Source organism: Elgaria multicarinata, chromosome 8, assembly GCF_023053635.1.
Source record: "Elgaria multicarinata webbii isolate HBS135686 ecotype San Diego chromosome 8, rElgMul1.1.pri, whole genome shotgun sequence".
NCBI classification, from domain to species: domain Eukaryota; kingdom Metazoa; phylum Chordata; class Lepidosauria; order Squamata; family Anguidae; genus Elgaria; species Elgaria multicarinata.
In genome coordinates this window covers 86,159,046-86,181,733 of record NC_086178.1, presented here as the reverse complement: position 1 = coordinate 86,181,733, position 22,688 = coordinate 86,159,046, and the positions used below count along the sequence as shown (strand labels likewise).

Here is a 22,688-nt window from a genome sequence, read left to right as displayed (position 1 = left end):
GCATTGACAGTAGACTTCCACTGCTATCAGTTCATTTGTTTCAGAACTGTGAACATTTCCCCAAAAGCAGCTCAAGCTGTGCTGAGAAATGATTTGCGACCTCTGAAGGTAGCCTCCACTTGCATCTTCTTTGCCACCCTATGTACAATTGGTCTGGTGTAGGTGCCTGCCTTTAAAATGCCAACACTGATACAAGTGAAAAATTACATTCTGACTGGCCTACCCTCTAAAAATCCTTTCCCCCCTCAGTAATTAGGCTTAGGGAAAAGGTTCCATTCTCATGATTGGGAGCTTTATTTGTAAGCCTAATTGTTGCAGCAGGGGTATAGGCTGAAGAGGGTAGGCCATGAGCTGGATCCACAGGCACCAGACATTCCTCACCTCTTTCTTATGATTTAATTGGTATTTCGTTAATTGATTTCAAAAGTCATCATCCAAAAGGAAGTGGGTTTTTTTAATAATAAGCTTAAAAATACAGGAAGTACAGTATACAGGATATGACAGGATAAATGGCTGTGCCACCACATACGTGCTTAGACTGGTGTGTTCCAGCAGCTGCATTGTCACAATATCCTTATGTTACAGTAGCTCTCTGATGTCTAAACTGATATTTAGAGCTGACGTTATAAGTCTTAAAGGTCTACATATTTAAGACACAATTAGGGCTGCTGCAGTTGTAACATTGCTTACATCTTATTGTGAGAGTCCTCTGGGAATCACCGAAGAAAGATGGGCTCTTTCTTTGCCATCAAAGAATCCTGACTGTGATGGTGACGAGCACCACTGCTGCGTAATGACATCATCCTGGGTCATTGCTTGTTCTAAAGTCAGCCTGAGGAGGGAGATGATTTACAGTGGGGGCCAGAAGAGGGAGGAAGCCAGGGATAGCTCCTATAAAGTTGGCAGAAGACAGTATGACGATGAGGGGTCAAAGCAAGATATGGAAGGGAAGAAGTAAGCGTAGAGATGGCAGAAGAAGGAGAGAACATCTTGGAGCAGAACATGGAGGTGGGCAGAGGAGAGAGCAAAGGAAGAAGAACACTTTGGAGTAGCAGAGCCATAGAAAAGGATGGAGTAGAAAGCCAAAGGAGGGGAGCAGAGGAGATGGAATGGATAGAAAGGCATGTGTCAAACTAATCGGGGAACTAGAATCTCAAAAGCCTCTGAACACCCCCCTCCCCAAGGAGGTCCCAAAGTCTTCACACAGAATAGGAGCACTTTAGTCAAGGGCCTCGAGTGCAGGGAGTGAGAAGTGTTCTCTGGCTGCCCCACCAAACAGAAGGAGCTATACTGAGTGCAGAGCCTCCTGTATTTTCAAACCAGCCAGTCTTCCAGAAAACCCTGGCCTGGCCTTTGGAGGGGAACCCAAGGAGAACCTGATCCTGACCATTACACAGGCCATAGAATTATTATCAAGGTGTAGGTTTGCCAGAACCAGAATGTTGTAGGTAGAGGCCAAGGAATAATGGGGCATGGATCCCCTGACATGCCAAAGGAGAAGCATGAGGTGGAATCCCTTGAAAAGGAAAGGCAGGTGACTCAAAGGGGAGGAGCAGAAAAAGAAGGGACTTACTGAGAAGCGGCTCCTGTGAAGAGAATGCCATTAGATATCCTCTTTGTCTAAAGAAGCAACTGACAATGCCATAATAAAAGTATAGCAGCATGCCTACCTACAGACTTCTGTTCATGGAAGCCATGGAGGATGGTGGGTTTGACATAACCTTGCCTGGAGAAGCTCAGGCATTTATCCATAGTTAGAATGAGGTCAAGCCATAAGTTCATGTTCTTGCCCTCTCTTCACCCCCTGCTGCCCTTCTTGAGGGCAAATCCATACTTAACAGTGGTTAAATGTTAAGCAAATATGTTAAACTAAAGCTAACCAAGGTTCATCTCTTAAACATAATTTGAAAACTAGGGTTTGAAACATGAAATATTTCTGGACTGAGGTCAAAGAGATTACATTTCTACACAAGGTTATCAAAGAACATTATATGGATAACAGTAATTACTCTAAAGAAACACAGTGTTCTTGCATTATTGAAAAAAATGAAGTGCATTGTATTACTCCTTAGGGATTATCTGAAACTCATAGAGGTTAAAACATTCTGATGGTATTACTATTTAGATAAACAGTGGATAATAGGTTAAAAAGTTCTTCTGTACTTGCTTTATAAAATTTGTTGTGCACTTTTCAAGAAATCATCCTCAAGTAGTGAAATGTTTACATCATGATTGCAGCAAACTGACTTTACTTCAATTGTATATGATAGAATTATTTTCCTGTCATTCTCCTCCCCCCACCCCCCAACACGTTTCCTTCCAAGCTGTAAAATACAACATTCTTGCAATACACAGTCTTGGTGAAAAATGACTGTTTTACTTTTTGTTAGTAGAAGTTTTGTAATTTTGTAAAGCAGAATAGATCTCCGGCTGAAATATATAATTCTCCTTGTTGTTTGTTTTAGAATTTTGTCACAGTACCTCTTTCAAGTCCCATATGTATCCAAATATGGAAATGGAAAATTTTATGCAATCAACAGTTTTACATGTAATATACTTGGCTTATATTAACTTTATAACTACCTACTTTGTTGAGCAGCTCTGGGTTGTCAAGGTTGAGAATATATATATATATATATATATATATATATATATATATATATATTCATTCATTCATTCATGGATTGGATTTTTCATGGTGTGTTCATACACTCAGTTTCATGCCTAAGAACTGGGGTAGAGTTAGCTAGCTGCACCCTAATCACCAACTTCTACCCATTGAATAAGACTGCAAGAGCTTGTGCACACTACAGTTTCAGTGAGCAACAAAACACCATAGAAAGCCCCCTTTGAGCTGCGTAACTAGGTAGCAGCAAGAGCAGGAACTATGTATATGCTGATACCTGCTACAGGTGGTGACCTTTGAACTAAGGTTGAGTGCCAGCACCACTAGGAAATCACAGGATTGTGTCCCCAAACTGGAACTCTAGCACTTGATTATGATGGATCATCATAAAGACTATCTTGTTTATCTTGAACTAGTGCAAAGAGAACAAAGATAGTATTCTGTGACGGATCATCCTTGGACAGAGGGAACTAGAGTTGATTCCCAGGTTCACTTGAGGCAGTGACAAAGGGCCCTAGCTCAGTAGTTCAGCTTCTGCTTTGCATGCAAAAAGTCACAGGTTCAATCCCTAGCATCTCGAGGTAGGATGGGGAAGGCCTCTGTCAGTCAGTGTAAACTGAACACAAGGCAGCCTCTTATCTTCCTTGGTTTTCTTTCAAAATAGGGCCTAAACCTTTCCCACTGTGCTGGGTGGCTCCTATGAGTATGCAGGGGAGGCGGTTGCCTCAGTGCCAGCTACAGGGGTTCTGCTGGCAGCCCTCCTGCCTCCTCCTGGTGGTGCACCATCCTTCATTTAGAGTGAGGAGAAAGGCACCAGGTGTGCAAGCCCTGACCCTGCTCCTCAGCAAGAAACGGCTCCTGAGCTCACCTGCACAGAGGGCAAGGCTGAGATGCACCATGCCAGGATTCTTTTATGAGCTTTCTGAACACCACTGGGGATGACTGGCTGGGTGGTCCCATTGTTCCCTCCCAGCTAGTGAGGAGCAGGCATTGGCAACTGCTGACAGAAGAGTCCAGGCCACAGCACAGCCAGGCACTGGGAGAGGGCTGGCCATGTGCAGCAGGGGATGATGCATAATACTGGAGTGAGTGACAGGGAGCAAAAAGAAAGACATCCCCAGGGGAGATGCCTCATGGATCCCTATAGAGGGGGAGAAAGCTTTGCTGCTTGCAGATCTGTAAAGTCTTCGTTCCACACTTCTCCCCCTCGTCTTTGACTGCAGATTTTCCAAGTACAGCACTTGTTGCTTCTGAGTTAGCCTTTCCATTCCGGAGCAGTTTGCTCATCTGGAGAGCAAAAGAGGTTTCTCTGCTCAGTTTTCTACTCAAGCTGGAATATGCTCCTCTTTCTGGCTCTGATAGAAGCATCTAGGAGCAGGAACAGCCTCGCTTTGCTTTCCAAAGATGGAGGGTAGCCCTGTGCTCATGTCATGGCAACAAAACCCATAGGCAGGGATGGGCAACCTGTGGCCCACCAGATGTTTTGGCCTGCAACTCTTATCAGTCCCAGCTAGTATAGCCAATAGTGAGGGATCATGGAGGTTGTACTTGGAACATCCAGAGAGGCACAAGTTGCCCAGCACTACCCATGGAGTATGGGGTTCATGTGGGGGGATTGTTCCAACTTACTTTTGAAGAATCTGTTTGGCATTTTTTTTCTTGTAGGCTTGCAAATCTTAGAATCATAGAATAGTAGAGTTGGAAGGGGTCTATAAGACCATCGAGACCAACCCACTGCTCTTTGCAGGAATCTATCTTAAAGCATACCTGACAGATGGCTGTCCAGCTGCCTCTTAAATGCCTCTAGTGTGGGAGATTTGGATGGCTTTAAAAAGGGGTTGGATAAATTCCTGGAGGCAAAGGCTATCAATGGGTACTAGCCCTGATAGTTTTGTGCTATCTCCAGTATTCAAGGCAGTAAGCCTGTGTGTACCAGTTGCTGGGGAACATGGGTGCTGTTGCACCATGTCCTGCTTGTTGGTCCCTGGTTGGCCACTGTGTGAACAGAGTGCTGGACTAGATGGACCCTTGGTCTGATCCAGCATGGCATTTCTTATGTTCTTATAGAGAGCCCATGTCCTCCTTATTTAGATACAATTACTTGTCATCTCTTGAAAAATGGGCAACTAAAATAGTGATGATACTATAATATGTTCTTGCAATATCATTGTAGAAAGTTACAGTCCAAAGAATTTACTGACTTACTGATGGCAGTATTGATGGGGTAAGGGATATGTTTTATTAATGTGTTAGTTGCAAAACTGCTTATTACCTTGTTCATGAAACTGATGACTCACAACTGCAGGCTAATTCTAGAAATGTGAACAAACAATGTGAATATGTTTTTAAACTACGTGACTGAAAGAGGTTTTTTGGGAGACTATAAAGTATGACACAGTATGTAATATCTTTTTAAACCCTCACTTCCTCCTTGTCAGACTTCTGCTTCATTGTCACAACTTTGCAACTTCTTCTCTCCTTGCCCCTTGATTGGTGACATTTTATAAGTATGAAAATTTGTTTAGGGAACATAAATGCAATGGAATATAAATATGTATATAAATAGGCTCTTAATTGGTTCTGATTATGGTTTATTGGAGCAACTATGTTGGTAACAACTTTCCAGTTCCACAGATGAAGAGATCTATTAAAATAAGATTCCTTTGCTGCATTTCACATCAATGATACATTGAAAGGTCCCTTTCTTAAAAAGCTAGAATATTGTTCAGCTAGCCGTTAAAGAGGAAAATATCAGTCAGTTAGGCAGAGGCCTTGGCATTTCAGTCTGTCTGTCTCTAAGCTGAATGACTGCTTGTCTGAGGTTACTAGGATGCCTCTGTAGGTTTTCTTAAAAAACCTTCTGTGTTACATGCTTAGTAGAGGGGAATGATTGGTGTAGAAGTGCCAAAATTAACAAGAATAAAGTGCTAAGATTGTACCAGTGGGTAAAAGTGGTTTCCCTCCGTTTGCTCAAAGTACTGAATGAAAAAAGAGTTCCTGAAATATCAACTGCTCTGGCACTGATGAGTAACCCTAGCTGAGGCCATGGAATCAATGAGTATTTATGTAGGGTGTTCTGTCCCACCATATCAGGTTGCTCATTTTTAGACTACAAGGAGGCTTTTTAACACCGGAGAAGTTGAGGAGTAGCACATTGGATGAGGAGAGCACAGATGTGAACTGTGAAGTTCCTCAGGGAACATCTTGTCCAGTGTCCTGCTCTGAGGAAGAATACCCTCCTGTATCTAAATTATTCCCTGAAGTTGGCTTTCCGTCATTTTCCTGAAAACCTCCAAGATACAAGGTATACAACTGAATGTGACTTGTTACAGTGCTGTTTTTTTCCAGGGTCCAATCCTTCTGATCCTGCTGGGCCTTGCGCTTCAGCTCAACGCTCAGTACTCAAAGTTAGGCTCTGTTTCTTGATCATGCTGGAATGTGACAAAGAGCAGAAACTGGCTCTCTCTGTATGATCTTACTACACTCTTGGATAATTTCTTGGTAATAAATGGCTTATATCAATGTAGGGCGTTCAGGTAGTTATGGGAGACACAGGCTATTTACACATGATGTCAACATAAGGTTTAAACAAACCATGGGTAGCCATGAGCAAGTGAGCAGGCTGGCACCTGCCTGCCCACTCCTGCTAAGTTTATTTATTTATTTATTTATTACATTTCTATACCACCCAATAGCCGGAGCTCTCTGGGCGGTTCACAAAAATTAAAACCATTCAAAGTATAAAACGACAGTATAAAACCATAATATAAAATACAATATTTAACAAAGTTAAACAACACAGGGTTTGTTTTGGGGTTCCAAGTCTGGCTTGTATTCTCAACAATCTCCAATTCTGTTTCAGATATGATGATAAACAACTGAAAGGCGTAGGTCCCTCAGTTATTTAACTCAGTGGGAGCGGTTGGTTGGCTGGTTGAGAGCCAGCTTGCTCCCACTTCACTATCTTGCTCCCTTTTGGGGCAGAATGTCTGATAGAGCATTGGCTGAGCAAATGTGCAAACAACTTGTAGATATAGAACCTTATGTAATTAATCAAGTAACTCGATTTATACGGGCTGCTAAAAGGCTTAAAGCAAAGGCCCTAAAAATTGTTGCTGTAGATTCTGCACATGATGAATTGATTTGATTGGCCTGTTCAACCATTTTTTTCTTTCTTTCTCTGACTGTGGCCTCATCTACACCAAGCAGGATATTCCACTATGAAAGCGGTATATAAAAGGCAGGAGCCACACTACTGCTTTATAGCGGTATTGAAGTGCACTGCAGGATCTACACTACTGCTTCGTAGTGGTACTGAAGTGCATTGACAACTGTTGGGGCCCCTGACACATCTACACCGAGCAGGATATAACACTATGAAAGTGGTATGAAAGTGGTATCTGGTATGTGTCAATGGGCCCCAACTGTTGTCAGTGCACTTCAATAGTGCTGTAGTGTGGCTCCTGCCTTTTATGTACCGCTTTCATAGTGGAATATCCTGCTTGGTCTCTTTGTTAAGAACCTATGGTTATATGCAGTAAAATCAACTGAATATCAACAACCCACAGTTAACAAATCATGGGTTGTTTCTGAAGTATGAACTAGGTCATAGGGTGTTGCATGTTAATTGGAAGTTTTTCACCATTAGACTCTGATGATTTTCTACAGTCCCTGTGGCCTCAGCCACTTCGTATCCCCCTCTATAGCAACATTGAAGTTCAAAGCCTAGGGAGTGGGCGGGTAGTTTGTAGTTTGAATGCTCCGTAGCACGTTCTATATTGGCACTTTCCAGGCACTTTGATCTGGAGTGCACATGTGACATGTACAACAACTGCTTTTCCTCTCTTTTTGTCTGACGAGTCAGGCATTCACTGCACCGCAAATGCCCATGTTTCACTATCAGACATTTGCACGATATTGATAAGATCTATAGATCTTTTTTATATATATAGATTGGAAAGGTAGATTTTGGATATAGATTGGTAAAAGCAGCTGTCCTAGTTGTTAAATTTCAAGAGACATTTCTCCCCTGGCAGAGCAGATACTTTCACTTTAAAATTTGTAGCATAAGCGTAGTAGAGTTATGTTAATAATTTAAACTTGGAATCTGTTATAGGACTCTTTCTTAAATGTCAGGTTGTTGTTGTTATTTATTGTTAATACTAAAACTACTACTTTGATGATGAAATTCCTGGCTGCACTTTAGTTGTTAATGTTTGTAAAGTTTGGCTTTCCAAGCGTGTTTTAAAATTCTGACCCTTTACAGATTAATGCTTCAATCCTATACCCGCTTATTTGAGAGTAAGCTCATTGAACTCAGTCAGACCTACTTCTGAGTAGGTATGTATAGGATTTCACTTTAAGACTATATTTCCTGGTCAACAATCAAACTTTGTATAATACACACATATACATTGACCCATCCAGTTTTTTAAATAAATGTTTCACAGCACTGGTATAGCTGCATGCCTGACAGTAAGAATTTAAAACTTATGCATATTTAAATACCAAGAGATTTATTTATTTATTGCAGGAATGACTGAGGGATGTGGATTTACTATGCACAAAATACAGTCAACGCAGGGAGTTTTGTCTCTTTAAGAATGATTCAGCTAAACCTGAACAAAGAATAAGTCAAAAGGGAGCTTGGACTCACATTGGCATTTCCTGCAAGCTAAAGAATTCTAGTAGAGTGCAGTTAAACACGTTTTGATACTCTTTGAGGACAAGATTCATAGAGAACAGGGTGTACCACATTTTGAATTTTATCTTTTTCAGAACTGGTTCAGTGAAGATCCAACCTTAATGAGCAGGAAAGAGCGCTGTTCAGGCACATTCTCTTTACTGATAAACCCAACAGGTGATGTGACCTTTGGTCCATGATTCTGCGCAATGGGAATAAAAAAAACTTTTACTCTTTCAAGAACAATTGTATACATTACTGAGATGTTAGCCGAGTTTGGGCAGTCAGCAGGGAGACAATGTACCATCTGTTGTTTCCCTCACACCCATGCTGTGTTGTGGTTTGCTATGTTGTCTAAACCCGGCACATGGCATGGGCATAGGAACTTTTCACCCATACTACAATCCATGGCTTGCAGTTAAGGTGTGGGAAGCACTTTGAGCACTTACAGTGTAATCCTGTGCTGCTTTACCTTGAAGGAAGTCCCACTGTATTTAGGTGGGCTTACTTGCTAGTAAGTTAAGGCACAATCCTTTTTACTAAACACGCAACAAGTATGATCCTATGCATATTTCGACAGAAAAAAGTCCTACATCTCCTAGCATTTCCCAGCCACACATGCTGGCTGGGGAATGCTAAGGAGATGTAAGACTTTTTCCCGTCAAACCATGGATAGTTTTGCACCCTCTGCGTGTTTAGTAAATTGCAGTCTAAAATACAGCCATGTATTTAAGCACTAGCCTGGCAATTCCATACAGGCAAAAGAAAAGACTGATAAGAGGGTTGGGGTGGAGTTGGAGTGTTCCGTCAGCACTCTGTCCCTCCTCAGCTAGTATATTGTTTTTCGGGTTACTGTCTTTCTGGGTTTTTTTACAAGTCTGATATATTGTATATGAAACAAAACAGCTTGTCCAATTCACCACCTTCAAGATGGTGGTAGGAACTGAGAGTGGCCATTTCAGAGGGGTGAGGGTTAAACTGGTTCCTAATCTACACCTGCCGTTTATCCTGGGGTGGACTCAAGATTGTCCCTGTGGGTCCAAATGACTCACAGCTGATCCCAGGGTGAACTGGGGACGACCACTCAGTTCTCTCGGGATATCTGGGACTGCTTTTATCCCAGGTTTTTTTTCCGGTTTCAGGACAATCCCGAGGTCCACAGGCAGTGTGGCTTTCCCTCCCGTGGTCCTCTCTCTTCCCTGCTAGTAGTGGGGCTCAGGAAATGGGCAAGGAGCTGTGCTGGGAGAGTCCGTGTACATCGGGGGTGAAGGGGAGAGTATTTTCGCCATGTTTGCAATGGCTTTCGGCACCTTCCAGTGTCGAGTTTGGTGTGTGTGTGTGTGTTAAAAATCATATGTTCGTGCAGGGTTGTGCCCACGCTGTTGCGAAAATGTCTCAACATTTTAAAAAAAGGCGTCCCAGAACACACCTCCTTTACATCTGGGGAAACTCACTGGCGTGTGGCCCCTGAGGGTTGATCCCAGAAGTGCAGAACCCTGTGATCATTCCTCCCCACTCTCTGAAAGCCTCCAGGTGTAGATTAGGCCTTGTTCAGCAGTTTCAGTGGGAGGGGAGTTCTTACCAGAATGGCAGCTTATTTTCACATTTTTTCTTAAACTTGTTGAAAGCTGCCAACAAATGAAGGTGACAGCAGCAGCTTTCCTCTCTTCTCCTTCCCACCCCTTCCCCTCCCACATTTAAATTTAAAGCCATGGGGGCTGGAGCAAGAATTCCGGCCACCATATTTTCCTTCTACCCCCCAGCATGTTTCCGGAATTTCAGATAATCCCTTCCCGACCATATGTCATCATCATCATCATCATCATCATCTACTGACTGTAATTATATGTCTGCAATATAAATGCAATGTTTGCAAGCTAAAGCACCAAAACCCATAGTTCAGTGTGGATGATTTTGTATGAGAGACGTTTTAAAAGCTGGATTTTTTTCCATAAATGGAAAAAAGTGTGTCTATGTGCGTGTGTTGATTATTAGATAATTTTGACTTGGTCTAGAGCAGCCAATAAGACCATCTGTTGTTTACTACAGAAAATCTCATAAGTAGTTATTTGTTGCACTCTAAGAAAATTAATCATCAAAATAATACTAATACTAATACTACTAATAATAATTTAACAGTTTTTATTCTGAAAAGGTTAAACCATTCTCATTTCATAGACTCCCTTTCTCTACTTGGCTTTTTCCCCCTCTGAAGAAATTGCAAATTAGCATTGCAGTCAGCTATGTAAGAGTGAGCAACAGTTCTTTCACACCACAAAATCTGCTCGTGAGGAAGCAGCTGTATTTGCTACTTGCCTGGGCAGACTGGAACACTTACTGTCAAGTAAATCCATTAATGGGTAGCCCTGCTAGCTTGCCATTTGAAACGGAAAGGTGGGCCTCTACCTGTGACCTAGTCCAACTTTCAAGCTTCATCTTACAGGGGCTAGTGTGCCCTGTGGTATTTGTAGACATCGCAAATATTTTTTTGCAGGGAAATGTTTTCTTTAACCAGGTTCTGACTTTGCCACAGCAAAAGCTAAAAGTGAAGCTCTGTTGAAGGACACTACTGGGATGAGGTGTGGACTACACCAGATGATAAAGATCTGGCTGGCTCTACCATAGGCATAGTGAGGAGGTGGAAATCGCTGGGGAACAGTGGTGGCAGCCTCCAGACCATCCCTCAAGAACTGTCCAGCTGTTCCCATTTGTTGGGAGGACAGAGCTATGTATGCTACAGAACCTTACTGGGGCCGCTAAGCTAGCCTGCTGTCTCCGATGTGATAGAGAATTCTATCTCATTCACAGGGTGGGCGCTACCATCAGGCCAACTAGGCAGCCGCCTAGGGCACAGACCTCAGAGGAGCGCAGTACTGACCTTTAAGGGTCACAGTTTTATACAAATTAGCTGTTTTAAGAAAAAACATAATAAAAGGAAAATGTAATAGTTCAGAAACTCTTGAACAGCTGAATCTAAGTTGGCCATTTTTGTGGGGTGGCGGCGGTGGTGGTGGTGCAAGTAGCCCGTCTTGCCTAGGGCGCAAAAGAGTCTGGCACCGGCCCTGCACAGTCATTGCGTCTGTTTGTGGTTTGGGAAGGGGGAGCCCTCTTGGGCTGGCCCTGGACGCAGATAATATAAGCGATAAGTAATAGTGAAAAAAATATACATCTTACCGAGTGGACGGGGATTGCACGCATTGGGTGGACCCTTGTGGGGCACGGGGAGAGCCCCTTCAAGACACCAAGACAGAGCATAGCATTTGCCTAACTAAAGCTGAGAGTGTCCTTAGCTTGCAGTCCAAAGAATGGAAAGTAAAGCCCCCTGACTATAAGCCTTTTTCAATTGCAATTACTCAGTCAAGCTTTGCACAAAGAGCACCAGTAACTTTCAGAGTAATTGCTTTAGTTTTCTTTATTCTAGCCAGCCATGCAAGTATGTTTAAAGAATTGGTTATTCTTTAACCATGCATTGGTTATTTCTCAGCAAATAACCATGCATTGGTTATTTCTCGGTTGGACTATTGCAACCTTCTTCTCACTGGCCTTCCTTCTTCTCACATCAGTCCGTTGGTTTCTGTTCACCACTCTGCTGCTAAGATCATCTTCTTGGCTCACCGCTCTGACCATGTTACTCCACTTCTGAAATCTCTTCATTGGCTTCCAATTCACTTCAGAATCCAATATAAACTTCTCCTGTTGACCTACAAAGCTTTTCACTGTCTAGCTCCTTCCTATCTTTCCTCTCTCATCTCACACTATTGCCCCGCTCGTGCTCTTCGCTCCTCCGATGCCATGTTTCTCGCCTGCCCAAGGGTCTCTACTTCCCTTGCTCGGCTTCGTCCATTTTCTTTGGCTGCCCCTTATGCCTGGAACGCTCTTCCAGAACATTTGAGAACTACAAGTTCAATCGCAGCTTTTAAAGCTCAGCTAAAAACTTTTCTTTTTCCTAAAGCTTTTAAAACTTGATTTTGTTCTGACTTTTATACTGCCTGTTTGGTGCATTCTTTTCCCCTCCTTATTGTTTTATTATGACTTTATCAGAATGTAAGCCTATGCGGCAGGGTCCTGCTATTTATTGTTTTACTCTGTACAGCACCATGTACATTGATGGTGCTATATAAATTAATAATAATAATAATAATAATAATAATAATAATAATAATAATATTTCATTCTTTCTGTCTCTCTGCATGGAACTTTCCTCACCCCCAAACTCCAGGGAACAACTGTGGTCATTCAGGTCAGCAAATCCCTACAAACCATCTGGTCTCAGTCTATACTCACTTCTTCATAATTGGCATTGCAGTCATAGATAACCATAGACCACATTGAGTGAACTGGCCAAGTTGTGATATTAGCTTGTAAGTGTTTTATGCAACGTTCTACTCATTTTTTTCAAGGTCCCTTATGCTTGATTAGTATTGTAATGCTGAATCAGGACATGTGAAAGGCTACGCTACAAAAAAGAAGAGTTTTACTTAGACAAGCATTTCTGAAACCAAAGATAGGAGAGGGCCTTGTAACTCTGTGGTTGCATATTAGAGTGTATCTTTATTTTTTAGACGTCAAATCGCTTGTTGTTGCATTGTAATATACTAAAATTGGATGGGGTGGTATTGTCAGCCATAGCAACAATGGTTTTATGTTCTTTTTGTGTGTATGTTTTTGTTCTCTTAGAATCTCCATAAGTCTACGAATGTGGTATACCAAGCTCATCATGTTAGCAGAAGTAAGAGAGGACAAATTGTGGGCACCAGAGGTGGATTTCGTGGCTGTACAGTATGGCTAACAGGTATCATGTTCCTGATTAACTCAGCAAATTTACACGTGGGGAAAATTCTCTATTTCTATTTAAATATGCACTAGAAGAATAAATAATCACAAATACATAACTAATAAATCAGAGGAGTGTAACTGGATCCATAGTTATAAGTTGCATATAAAGAAAAATAAATGAATATTATTAACCATTCAGTTCAGCATAACCAAGAGATGGAAGTTTTAAAATACTTCCAAAAAAGTGGCACTAGTACTTTATACTGTTACTTCCATCATGCAAAATACTTTGAAAGGTTTATGGATTATATTCAGAAGTAATAATAAACTCAGGTTTATTGTTAAGTGAACATCACTCCCGGCATGGTTGGAGGATTAGAAACATTTGCTTCCATTTTGAACTAAGTGCAGTTCAGTTGATGCTCTGAGGCTTCCGACCTCGGAGGCTTCTGATATTCCTATGCCCTGCTAGGCTGAAGCTTGCAGCGTGGGAGGAGCAGTGGAGGTGATCTTCTCCTTCCTGTTCTCCATCTTTGGCAATTTTCATTAGATGGGTTTTTAGCCTGTTGAATGAGGTGCTTTGGAGTAGGAGGGAAGGGAACTGGAGGAGGCTCAGGGTATGGTGTATCCTGGCCTCTATGGTCTCTTCCTGTGCCTGCTCACCAGAACACCATCTTTCATCCTCCTTTGAGGTTTGCTTTTCTGAACTTGGGGGGCAGCCAGCACTGTTCTCTCTGCATTAGCTGGGAGGGAGAGGGAGTTGAACCTCTGACTCCAACTTCTGAGGTTGAAGCAATCTCTTCATCTTCAAAACGGCTCTTCTGAACATTCCTGTGGTCACTGGGATGCTCTACCAGCAACCATAGGATTGCTGTCTTCGTGTTATATCAGGATTAGATAAACTGTGGTTAGTCATAGTGATGGTTTATAAAAACAAGTAAGTTTTAAACTGTGGCTTATGAAACTGGCTCAACTAGAGATTTAAAATGTACAGATATTTTGAGGCCATGGGGGGAGGGAAACAACCCCTCTAACCAAAACATTTTGGGGAAAATTAAAAAATATGCAATACTTTTAAAATGCTTTTTGCAGCTCTAGAGCAATCCTGTAGGCCCTAGACAGCATCTGGGGTGCCATAGGATGCTGCTGATCTCCTCCTCCATGCCTGTAGACAGAGCTACAAGTGTAGAAGGGAAGATCCAATCTTCCCTCCCCACCCCCTTCCAGCCACCATGGAAAGCTTCTCTTACAAGGCTATAACTGCGACCTCGAAAGGGAAGTCAGAGAGGGAGAAAAGAGGACATCCTAGTGGATGGGGCAGGGAGGGGACAAGACAGGCCGCAATATGCAATATCCTATGAGCTCTCCAGTCCCCTCCCCACCCACCACAAGCTGTCGTGATGGCTGCCAATTTTGATGTATTTAAAAAGGGATTGGACAAATTCATGGAGGAGAATTTTATCATTGGCTCTCCCTGATGGCTATATGCTACCTTCAGTATAAGAGGCCGCATACCTGTGAACACCAGTTGCTAGGGAACACGGTCAGGAAGGTGCTGTTGCACACATGCCTTGCTTGTGGGCAGCTAGTTGGGCACTGTGTGAACAGAATGCTGGACTAGATGGACCTCAGTCTTATCTAGCATGGCTCTTCTTATGTAAATCAGCTAGATGGGTTCAGAAGCCCACCTAGTTGCTTTTTGTGTTTTAAATGGAGGAATGGAGGCGAAATCACATCTGCCCTCCTCTTGCCCTGCCTGGCTTTTAACAGCAGGGCATAAGATAGGCAGATAACTCCAAATTCTGAGCCCTCTATGTATGGGAGCACAACTCATAGGAACTGGATTCTTTGTTGCTTTAGGACAGCCTTCCCCAACCTGGCAACCTCTAGATTTTAGATTTCAGCTCCCATTAGCCTCAGAAATCATGCCAAATAGTCAGGAATGTGAGGAGTTGTAGTCCAAAATATTTGCAGACTACCAGGTTAGAAAAGTCTGCTTTAGGAACATAAAGTATATTGTGTATGGTTCGGTTTGCTCCACATCAGAGCTAAATTATTTTCTTATTTATCAGCTTATGATACCCAAATCTTTTAAACTCTTCATTCCTTCTTCCCCTTCAAACATTACATCTGATTAAAACCTGGCCAATAATATTGATTTTTACATAGGAGTTAAAAAATATATATTCCGAAAATCAAGGTTTGATGTCGGTTTGTTTGAACTAATCATAGTTAGAATAAACCACAGCTTCCTGATTTCAGACATAACGGGGAACTGGTTTATTCAGAACCTAAGTGGAAGGTTCCAATCACTCTCATTTGTGTGCGAAGGAGGAGAGGGGAGCATGCAAGCTAAAGGCTGAGGCATTAAAGCATGGCTTAAAGACCCAAGAGCCTACATTTGCATAAAGACAATGAGTGATTCCATGGGTCATCAGGAATTTGAATTCAGGACTAATTTACTAAATTTAGGCCAAATCTGTAGCAAATATTTGGATAGTTAGTCGCCCCACTGCGTCTTGTTTTCAATAACTGCCTGGCTTACTGTCTCACAACTAGAGCTCTTTTGTCTGTTTGCAGCCAAAACAAACTGAAAGAAACATCACAGAAGCTGTACGGTTAGACAACACTCCACTGCAAACATCTTTCCTCTGAGCAGTTAGAATGTTTATGAACATTTCCCAGCTGCTTGGCCAATAGATAAACATCCTCCAAGATTATAGTGGATACAGGCCATGGCTAGATGAGGGGAACAACACCTGTTCCCGCTCTCCCCACCCCACCCCCATGCCTGGTTACTCACGAGGAGCTGGGACAAACTGCGATGCCTGGCCACATGTTCTGCGGCCTCAGGATCAGCCCAAGATCACGGAAAAAGCGGGTTAGAGGTGTAGTAGGGCGAGATCCCGGGGAAAGGGAGGGATTATCCCTCCCAGCTCCCAGGATCCCCTGTGCGTCACGTGAATGCACAGGGATGATCCCTGGGTGATCCCTGGGATATCGCCCCATCTAGCCATGGCCATTCTCTCTCTCACACACACCCCTATCTGTGTTTAATAAGTTAGATAATGTAGGTATAAGGAATAAAGGTGTTTATTAAATGAGTTAGATTGCATGTGATTTGTAATTACTTTTATGACAGATTTATGAATTTGAGGAGATTTTGGTATACATGAAACAGTACAGATCTATTTCATATGCTTCCTATGATTAACAGGTCTTTCCGGTGCTGGTAAGACAACCATTGGATTTGCACTTGAAGAATACCTTGTGTCTCACGGCATCCCTTGTTACTCCCTTGATGGAGATAACATTCGCCACGGTCTCAACAAAAATCTAGGTTTCTCTGCTGATGACCGAGAAGAAAACATCCGCCGAATTGCTGAAGTAGCCAAGCTGTTTGCTGATGCTGGCCTGGTTTGCATAACTAGTTTCATTTCTCCTTACTCAAAGGTAAAGCTGTCAGAAAATTCTTCCAAGAAACTGCATATTTTCCCATCCTTTTTATAAAGTTGCCTTTGCTAGTATTTGTTCTTTTAAACTGGGCAACTTTCAACAAATATTAGCAAAGGCAGCTTTTTAAAAAGGATGGAAAATGTGTTGTTTCTACATTTAATGTTTTGATATAACAACACCTATTAAAACAATTTACAGCCCTTCTAAATGTCTTGCTTTCCATGTAAAGTGGTGTTAGAATTGAAGCAGTTATAGTATTCATATTAAAAATTATGCAAAGAATTGAAGCAGTTATAGTATTCATATTAAAAATTATGCAAAGATATAGAGATCTGTTATAAAATATAAATATACCTCTAGCCTTATTAGCAAGAATTGAGAGGCCCATTTTTGCATGAGGAAGGGACTGTTCTTCTCTTTTGGAGTAGAGCACCCCTATACATTATCAAAGCCCCAGTGCTTTATCAATGTGGTTTCAAAAATCACCTAGGCATACAAAGAGCATCTTGCTGTGTGGGTGTCCATCCTTCTCCGGATGAAGAATGACAATCAGAAGGTGCTGAGATGGCTGCACCCCATGACCCAGTAGGGAGTTGTAACTTATCCTGGTCTTCCTCCTCTTTCCTCTGCCATGGTCCCCTTTAAGCGCACATGTCCTTCTTGATGGCCAGTCCTTTCTCCTATCATCACTTTATTCCCATCTGCCATTGGTTCTATATCTTTGAGGGATACTGCCACCTCTACATATACTTGGTGGACCCATAATTCTACAGCCAAATGGAACTCCTTTCAGCCTCTATCTGGAAGTATAACTTCTGGATTGGCTTTATCATCACACATTGTGGCCATTGCCAGCCATCATGGTCATGGTTTCTCACCTGTACTTTCTCCAACCCCCTTCCCCCAGCATTTCCTGGTACTCGTCTGTATTCCTCCCTAATGTCTCCTTCCTCCTCCCAGGAGACCAGCCCATCACAGAAGCATTTCATGCTTTTGTTAGTATTTTTTGTACTGACAAGAGTTAGAGAGACTTGATTTAAGACATCGCTAAATTGTTAAGTAAAAACATTATATCAGAACTTGGCTGTGTAAAAATTCTTGGCCAGTTTTCCACCTGATGTAATGTTTGAAAGGGGAGAAGGAATGAAGAGTTGAACAGATTTGGGTCTCACATTCTCAGGAATAAGAAAATAATTTGGCTCAGAACTCTGATGTGGAACAGTTCATTCATTATATTTCTATGGTGCCCCATAGAGGAAGCTCTCTGGGCGGGTCACAAAAATTAAAAATCATTAAGATACATTCTATAAAACATAAAAACCATTCATGAAAGGACATAAAACAAAGAGCACACACAACATCAACATGTATCTGAAACAATTAAAACAATCAGCCGGAGACAAACCAGAAACTGATCAAAGATTCATGATATACTGCCAGATGCTCATTACATACTGCAAAGAGCAGATGAGAGTTTTAACCTGGTGCCAAAAAGGTGACACTGTTGGCTCCGGGTCTAGGCAGAGCTTTTATTTATTTATTTATTTATTTATTTATTTCATTCCATTCCATTTCATTTCATTTCATTTCATTTCTATACTACCCAATAGCCGAAGCTCTCTGGGCGGTTCACAAAAATTAAAACCATTAAGAGCATAATAAAACAACCAACAATTTAAAAACACAAATGCAAAATACAATATAAAAAGCACGACCAGGATAAAACCACAGCTAGTTAGCACAGCCGCAGATTGTAATGGGCCCTCAGCATATTGCTGCCCCATGGGCCCTTTCCTCTCCCACCCACATTGCTCTCGCCCACCAACAAAGAAGCCCCTTTGCCTGCCCACCTGCCAGAGAAGAAGCCGCTCGCCAACCCACCTGCTGGAGCCACCACCATTGCTTTTGAAGCCCCTTGCCCCGCCTGCCCACCTTCCCAGCCCCTCACCTGCATGCCCATCGACACTGCAGAAGGTCCTCACCCAGCTATCTGTTCACTGCTGCCAAAGCCCCTTGCTCACCCTCCCCACTGTGCAGTCGCTCACCACCCGCCTGCCATTGCTGCTGCGGCCGCCACCATCGCTACAGGCCCCTGTCCACCCATCCAGGTTTTTTAAAGTGAGCTTTAGCTGTGGGACAGTACAGAAAAAATAAATGAATAACTAAATAAATACAATGTGGGGGTTAGCGGCAGTGGCAGGATTTCTTCGTCCTCAGCTTGCCAGCCCCACTGGCAAAGTGCCACGGTACCCTGTCAGCCAAGCTTGCAGCCCTGTGCGAGATTTTTAAAAGTTTTTATTTTACTTATGTTTTAAGTAGCAGCAATCTGGAATAAAGAGACACTGCCTTTGGTGGTGGTGGTGGCAGGGACTCAGCCAATAAGGGCAAAGGAATAAAAATTCCCCCTGTGCCCTCATTGGCAGTGTCCCCCCAAAGGCTTCACCTGAGTGGTCCAGATCGCTGTTTCTCAAAATGTAAGGTTTAAGAAGATTGTTTTAAAATGGGACACTGCAGGGCTTGCAGGCCCAGCTGTAGGAGCAGACCTTTTGGCTAGATGGGCAAGGAAGCAGAGAAAGATGGGGGCAGTTGCAAGAGGCAGTTACAGGGGCAGGGATCAGCCTTCTGAGTCACTGGGCCTTCGCACATGCCTGCCTATACGGAGAAGAGATGCCAGGTTTGCACTCAGTGATATTACTGCTGCTACTACTACTACTACTGAGAATGTGTTTACTGGGAGCTGTAAACAAAAAGGATGGATAGATTATTATTTATTTATTTATTTATATAGCACCATCAGTGTACATGGTGCTGTACAGAGTAAAACAATAAAATAGCAAAACCCTGCCGCGTAGGCTTACATTCTAATAATTTGGGATCAACCAATTACAGCTATGTTGGGAGCTATGTAAGCATATACATGCCCACACTGGCTAAAATGAGAGTGGGATGGGGCCTGGAACAGGACTTAGTGGTGCGCACTAGAGGTAGGCAACTAGAGGTAGGCAACCCCACCCCCTGAGATGTTTTGGACTACAACTCCCAGTGTTCCTGACCATTGGCCCTGCTGGCTTTAACTTATGGGAGTTGTGTTTTTTGCTATCTGCTTGTATCCCAATGAAACAGAGAAAAATGATCCTGGGATTGCTGCATTATCACTTCCTGCTTCTCTTTTCTTCATCCAGGATCGACAGAACGCACGGAAGATCCTTGAGTCGTCTGGACTCCCTTTCTTTGAAGTCTTTGTGGATGCACCTCTGAACATATGTGAGAGCAGGGACGTGAAAGGACTTTACAAGAAAGCACGAGCTGGAGAAATCAAAGGTACAGCTGTTTTATGGCCACTGATAAGGGCATCAGTGCCTCTCCCCACCAGGACGCTGAGAGCAGGTTTGGGCCCCGATGAAACTTTTTTCCTGCCCCCTCCAGCAAGGGCGGACCGGCTAAAAATCTTTACATGGGATTTGTATTGATGTGCAACACCCCCCCCCCAAATATGCCTTGCCTGGTATATTGGCCCATAACTGACAGAATTTTGTATAGGATTATTATTATTTTCTTTGAAATTCACCGATTTTGCAATGGATGATACTACTGAGAAAGACAAAAACATATGCAATGTAGTCAGGCCCCAGGGCCCCTTTCAGACTTCCAGGCCCCGGTAATTTGTACCAGCTTCCCCCTCCCACTTTCGTTGGCCCTGCTCCCCCACCCAGAGTTCCCCATGGTAAGAGCTTCAATCAGAAGCCTCCTTGAGCAGATTTGGCTGGCCTTGGCTGCACCCTGAACCACTCTGAACTGGGGAGAGGCTGTAGCTTAGTGGTAGAGCAGCTACTTTGCATTCAGAAAGTCTCAGGTTTGATCACCGGCATCTCCGGGTAAGGCAGGAAAAAACTCCTACCTGAAACCCTGGAAAGCCATGGCTGGATTGGGACCTCCAGAAGCCTGAATTTGGCCTCAGACTTGAGGTTCTGCAGCCCTGTTGTATGAGGAGGTAACTGTTTCTCCATAGACTTTTGACCTATGCAGTCTCCAGGAGTTGATATAGAGGATGCAAACGCTAATCCTAAGCATGAACATCGTGAAAGAGAACATCTTTCTTTGCTGTTTACTATTTGGTTAGCCTATTATTCTCCCTGAGTAAATGAATTGTCCACAATCTAGGTTTCACTGGAATTGACTCAGAATATGAAAAACCAGAAGCACCTGAACTTGTATTGAAAACCAACATTTATTCAGTGACTGAGTGCATTCAGAACATTGTGGAACTCTTACAAGAACAGGTAATCCTGCTTTGGCTTGAATATGTAACTAAACATAGAAAATAAATGTATCTTTTCACAGGTTCATTTTTGACTAGTAATGTTTCTGCTTTTTATCCACTAGAGCATTGTTCCTCCAACTGCGATCAAGGATGTTCTTGAACTGTTTGTACCTGAAAATAAAGTTGAACAAGCACGGGCTGAAGCCAATACACTGCCTTCTGTAAAGATCACCAAGGTAGGAGATGAGTTGTCGAGGTGTCATTGTGTTAGTCCTGCCTTGCTCAACCTGCTGCCTTTCAGATGTGTTGGACTGCCACTTCCACCATTCTTTCTACATTTGAACATATTTGGATGCTTATTTAGATATACGGACTGCTTATATGAAACAGACGTGTTGAATCCTTTTCTTTTACCTTTTAAAAAATAATAATAATGGTGCTCTGAACAATTATTGCGAATGGAAAGGCTTTCATGTCATGTTCTTTTTACTTTTCCCCTCTTTTGTCATTGCTGGTTTTTTTTCAACCTTTCTCTTTTTTGCTTTTGTTATATTCGCAAATAAAAACAGTCATAATGGGAATGATGGGAGTTGCATTCCAGCACACCTGGGGGGGGCAGTACTGTTATAGCAAAACTATCAAATGGTAAGGAATGCCTTCACCCCTACATCCCTCTCTTGAGTGCTTAGATTCAAGGATGATACTTGGCTTCTTGTGCCACCTATTAGGGAGGTAGAGTCCATCAATACTCTGGCCTGGTTCAGACAACACGCTAAACCATGCTGCTTAAACACAAAATGGTTAAGGCATTCCCTTAACCATTTTGTGTTTAAGCAGCATGGTTTAGCGTGTTGTCTGAACCAGGCCATTGAGTGGAGTCATTTTTCATAATGGGCTTGTACTTCGGCACTACCTTGCCAAGGAGACTCTCATATCTCCATCACCATCGATGGTCCACCAGAGGATAAAGGAGACTCAGACATAGTCCTGTCATTAAGTAGGATGAAGCAGCAGGTGTTTGGGTATCTATTAAAGGGCAGGGTTTCCCCCCCCCCCAAATTATTACTACCATTAGAGAGTTGTTTTTTTAATTGAACTAGCTGTATCTGATAAAACCTTTTAAAAAGCTTTCCCAACCCAGTTTTTTTACTGGCTTCTTTTAACTAGTTCTTGCATTTTCATAGGGAATATTTTTTTACTGCTCTTTCCCTGTTTTTATTGCATTTTAAAAAGTTCTTAAGAATGTAGTAAAAGTTTATTGTACATCATCTTGAACACCTGGGATAAAGGTGGCTGATCAACAAATATGTGAAAAATATCCTAACAAATTGACTGTGGTGTGCATATTTACTGTGGCTAGGGTCAACTTCACCAGAAGCAAGATGGAAGAGTAATGTAGATAAAACAGTTCTGCCATAGTTCATGGTCCATCTCTCCCTCTGTCTTCCATGTAATCATCTATACATCATCTGTAGATAATGGAATCAGAATCCAGGTAGCTGCTATATTCTTATCCATATGCAACTGGCAATTTTGCACCAAAATTCTCTGAAATACAGTTTCAAGTTCATTTTTGCCTTGTTCCCATTCTCAATCTATTTTTGGGCTTGTTTGAACCAAAAAGCTGCACATTTTGAATGGGAAAAAATGCTAATTTCTGCACAATATTTCAAAAGTGTGCACCTTCCTCTCATTGAATAAAGCATAAACGTCTGCATTTTATAATGCTCTTTTTTAAAAAAGAAAAATGCATTTTCCAAATGCAGTTGCAGTTTTTGTGAATTTATGAAGATTTCTCAAGAAACTTTCTATCGCACGTACTCACATATGGGATTGAGAGCAATGACATTTTCAGAGGATTTGCAAACACAAACCAAATTTTTGTA

General features: G+C 42.4%; 1 protein-coding gene across 2 annotated transcripts in view; it reads left to right on the top strand.

The window, feature by feature from the left end:
• Positions 1-22,688, top strand: part of PAPSS2 (3'-phosphoadenosine 5'-phosphosulfate synthase 2) — a 67,897-nt gene that overhangs the window by 23,623 nt on the left and 21,586 nt on the right. For both annotated transcript variants that reach the window (XM_063132928.1, XM_063132927.1), the window contains exons 2-6: positions 12,987-13,101; positions 16,303-16,538; positions 19,724-19,862; positions 20,703-20,821; positions 20,925-21,038. In XM_063132928.1, the coding sequence (XP_062988998.1) occupies positions 12,987-13,101; positions 16,303-16,538; positions 19,724-19,862; positions 20,703-20,821; positions 20,925-21,038 (723 nt within the window). The remainder of the gene's footprint in view (positions 1-12,986; positions 13,102-16,302; positions 16,539-19,723; positions 19,863-20,702; positions 20,822-20,924; positions 21,039-22,688) is intronic.